This window comes from Acanthisitta chloris, unplaced genomic scaffold (assembly GCF_000695815.1).
Source record: "Acanthisitta chloris isolate BGI_N310 unplaced genomic scaffold, ASM69581v1 scaffold13330, whole genome shotgun sequence".
NCBI classification, from domain to species: Eukaryota; Metazoa; Chordata; class Aves; order Passeriformes; family Acanthisittidae; genus Acanthisitta; species Acanthisitta chloris.
The window spans coordinates 49,952-53,878 of NW_008653411.1; the positions used below are offsets into that span (position 1 = coordinate 49,952).

At 46.2% G+C, this 3,927-nt stretch overlaps 1 protein-coding gene across 1 annotated transcript in view; it reads right to left on the minus strand.

The window, feature by feature from the left end:
• Positions 1–3,468, minus strand: part of LOC103808194 (transcription factor GATA-6) — a gene marked incomplete at its 5' end in the record, with an annotated part of 13,913 nt that extends 10,445 nt beyond the window's left edge. The window contains 2 exons of the mRNA XM_009080966.1: positions 1–10; positions 3,302–3,468. The exon at positions 1–10 is cut by the window's left edge and continues 107 nt beyond it. Of these exons, the coding sequence (XP_009079214.1) occupies positions 1–10; positions 3,302–3,468 (177 nt within the window). The remainder of the gene's footprint in view (positions 11–3,301) is intronic.
• Positions 3,469–3,927: the final 459 nt, after the last annotated feature.

Genomic DNA, 3,927 nt, shown 5'->3' on the forward strand with positions numbered 1-3,927 from the left:
GTGACGAAGGCTAGAGGCAAGCATAGGTAAACGTTCATAAACAGACAGGCAGGAGCAAATGATTTATGTCTTTATGGTTTATAAAAAGTACTTTAACACATGGTGGGAATGGCAGAACTAAACCAGAATTATCCTCATTTCAGGGAATGGAAAGCTGATGTGAAGAGGTACTGAGAGTGCAACCATAGGCAGTCGCAGCAGAGGCAAAATTCATGTTTGGGAACTGCTGACCCAGAGACCTCTCTTCAGACCACCAGGCACTGGTTCTTCTTCCACCTAGGATAACGAGGAAACATCTCCACTACAGCTCCATCCAGCTGAAGAGAAAGCATATCACTCCTGTGCCACCTCTCCAGTCAGTTGAATGCCCTCTCCCCTGTGTGGTGGGTGAGGGGACAGCTCTAATCCTGCCACTGATACTCTCAACTCAATGGAAAAATCAGCCACTTTAGTCACCTGTCCTCAGTGGCACCACAGCCTGGGAAAACTTTCCTGGGTGTCCCAGGGATAACACATACAACAACATCATCTTTGTAAAAAGATCATTTTATCATTGCCCATTTTCTCCTCATGCAAAAATCAATGTGCCTTGGGAGCATGTTTTACAGAGCAGAGCTTCCCCTCAGCCAGCAGCAAAGCTGGTGGGTGACAACAAGGTCCCCACTGCAAACAAACCATTTATGACACTATTCCGTGGAGTTTGGAGCCAAGATGAAGCAACCTTGTATCAGAAATAACCGTATAACCCAGAGCTTTATGACCATAGGCTGTATATCATAAGTGAAGGCAGTCCTCATAAACATGTGAAATGAAGGTGAATGGGTTATAAAAGTCTCTGTAACAAGTGATCTCTTTTACGTTCATCACAAGCAAAGAATTCCAGCTACATCATAAATCTAGTCTCTTTCAAAGTATCGCATTGTCAAAAAAATATAAAAAAATATGCGCGGAGCTCTGTGTCTGGCAGCTGAACAAGTTTACATGGAGAAGTCAGTTTTAGAGGATTGCATTAATCTTATTCTGACTATAAAGTGACCATAACTGAAATTACTAACTTAAGGGTACAATGCCCTTCCTCTTGAGTCATTTACTCCTGGGTTGTTAGACGTAACTCGGTCACCTTTGATACCGCAGAGCTGCCTGCCACTTGGGAAACCGATAAAAATGTTTTGAGAATGAGGAATATTCCAGAGTAATAACTGAGTTCTTGAATTTTATCTGTTTGAGTGTCTTTAGCAGTAAGCCATCATATTATACCACTGCTCAGAAAGAGCCCCAAATTAAATAAAAGTTTTGTAATTTTGAATTAGTAATCCATTATTAATCGCACACAAAGAAAACCAAACAACAAACACAAAACAAACAACTAACCACCCAGCCAAGTGTAATATGCACTGAAGTACACACGTATAGTTTTTAATCTTAAAGATCCAAGTCTCATGAAAACAGAGTTTTTGACCTCATTATTAAATCATGCACAGTGTTCAAATTGTGCCCTCGGTTCAATACGTGTGTTTTACACGTATTGAGTAAAAGAAAGCTGGTTTTAACACACATGCTTCAATTTCTTTCTTTGCAAGTGAAATGCTGTCAGATGTTTCACTCTGTTAAATCTTTCTCTTTCCTATGCAGCCCGGTATGAATCTTCACATATTTTATTTCATTAGCTTTTGCTCATTCCCGTATATAAACAAACGGGGTTTTTTGACATGTTTTCAAGCTAAAATTACTTTTCTGCTGCAGGAATTTTATCAGAAACTTCGGGGCAATCTAAACATGTTTAGAGTTTTCAAAACATTTTCCCTTCTCACCTACATATTTCCAACTGTACGAACACACAGTCACGGCTGATTTATAGTTATGGCCAGGGTACTCGGTAGGGATTGTTACGCAGAGCTGTTTCAGAGTTATTTCACCGAGGTGTCAGGCTGAAATCGGACTGAGTTTGACTCTCCTTTAGTTTCCTCACCCCCACCCCTACCTCAAAAAAAAACCCAAACAAACAAAAAACCGAAGAAACACAGAAATGCCAGAGCCGAGTATCAGCTACTTAAAATCTGCCTTGGGCCAGGGTGCCACAGCCAGTCGGGCTCTGACGCTCGAGACAAGCAGCAGATCTGACCCCTCTGCTGCGTTTGTCCCCAGTAATCAGATAACACCTTGTGTCATGAAATTTACTGGACGACATCTAGAAAAAAACGGGAACCTTGCAGTAGTTAACCTCTGGCTTAAAGTTAAATTGACTCTTTGGCTTAAAGAAAGGTCTTAAAGCACAGACTGGTTGGTTCTTGAGCATTTACTGTCTGCTGTGACCATCACGCGTTTAGGTTTTGTTCTCCCCACTCCCGTAAGGGCACTGAATTCAAACGGTTGTGAAATAAAGGTGTTTTAACACAAGTGAAACAGACATGGAGAGAAGCAGCTGGCGTGATTGAGAGAGGCTTGAAAGGCTGATGGGTTTGATACACTGTCTCCATACACAAGGGTCCGAACATCAGCTTGGATTATACTGGCGTGATTTATTGTGGCTCGCCCGCTAACAGCCATTACTGAAGAGCGTATTCTTTCTCTCTGCTGACCTCCACCCAGATTTGCTAAACATAATGTGCAGTTCCCGCTTGTTAAATTTTCTCCTTGCCTATTCAGTGCCAGCCTGAGTTATAAACAGGGGTTCTGGTTTGTACTATTTATTTCCCCCCCCCAGTTTTAGGAGTGTATTTTTAGAAAAATTGCCGCTCATTTCTTAGGAGTAAAACAAAACAAAGGCTATTATCATTGTTTAAACAATTGGTTTTCTTTGAATTATATACAAAACTTGCTTACATTCCCAAGGATCGAGCTCTCAGCAAACAAAGCAGGTCTGGAGAAATTCCTAGCCCTCTGAACAAACACTTTCCAACCTTGATGGTTTTTTTCTGTTGGAAATATCCAACATCACTAGCAAAAAATTATTCCAAGCCACCGAAGCCCCCTCACCGACGGGACTGATAGCTCAAAAAGCCAGGCTGGCCCGCGCCCAGTGTGCAGCTCACGGTGCGACAAGAGGGTGATTTCACAGTGCAGGGCCTGGAGGTGGGTCCGAAGCAGTTCCCAGCAGGCTGCCAGCCCTGTCGCCCCTCAAATTGACCACTTTGCCCTACAAACCTGGTCAGGAGCCCCACTTCGGTTTTGCAGCCGCGGGGGATCACCGGGTTAATACACTGATTGCTCTCTCCCACCCATGCCCCCGATTTTCCCCCGACTGGGGATTCCTTGGGGCGCAGCTCCTCTTGCTCGCCTCCTCCCGTTCCTCCCCACTTACCACTCTCTTCTGGGGCTTGATGAGGGGCCGGCTGAGGCCGTTCATTTTGGTGTAGAGCCCGCAGGCGTTGCACAGGTAGTTGCCGGTGCCGTCCCTCCTCCACAGTGGGGTCTGGATTGAGCCGCAGTTGACGCACTCTCGGCTTTCGGACAGGTCCTCCAGAAGCTCTGGGGGTAGGAAGAGAGGGGAGAGGCGGTGGGACACGGCCGCAGGGCTCGGGGGAGCCTCGCGTGTCGAGGCGCCGAGGGACGGGCCCCGGCGGGGAGGGAGCAAACGGCGTGATCAGCCCTCGGAAAAGCGATTCCTCGGCAGTGACGGTGCCCGTGCGGTGATTTTTTTTTTTTACAAAATCGCCTGGTTTTCTTTTTTCGATGTTTGCTTTTTGTTTTGTTTTTCTATTTATTTAAATTCACCCGGCTCGCTGCCGGCCACGGCGCAGCCTTTTCTGCTTCCCGGGGACACCGACCGAGCAGTCACCCCCGGACAGCCTGGCACTCACGTCGGGATTTGCCCCTTGCAAAATGCGGACGGGGTCCGCTCGAGGGGAGAAAACCCTTCCGCGGTGCCCACCGGGCGGAAAGGGAGGTGCGCTTGGCTTTTGGGGGGATAAGAGGGAGGAATTAGGC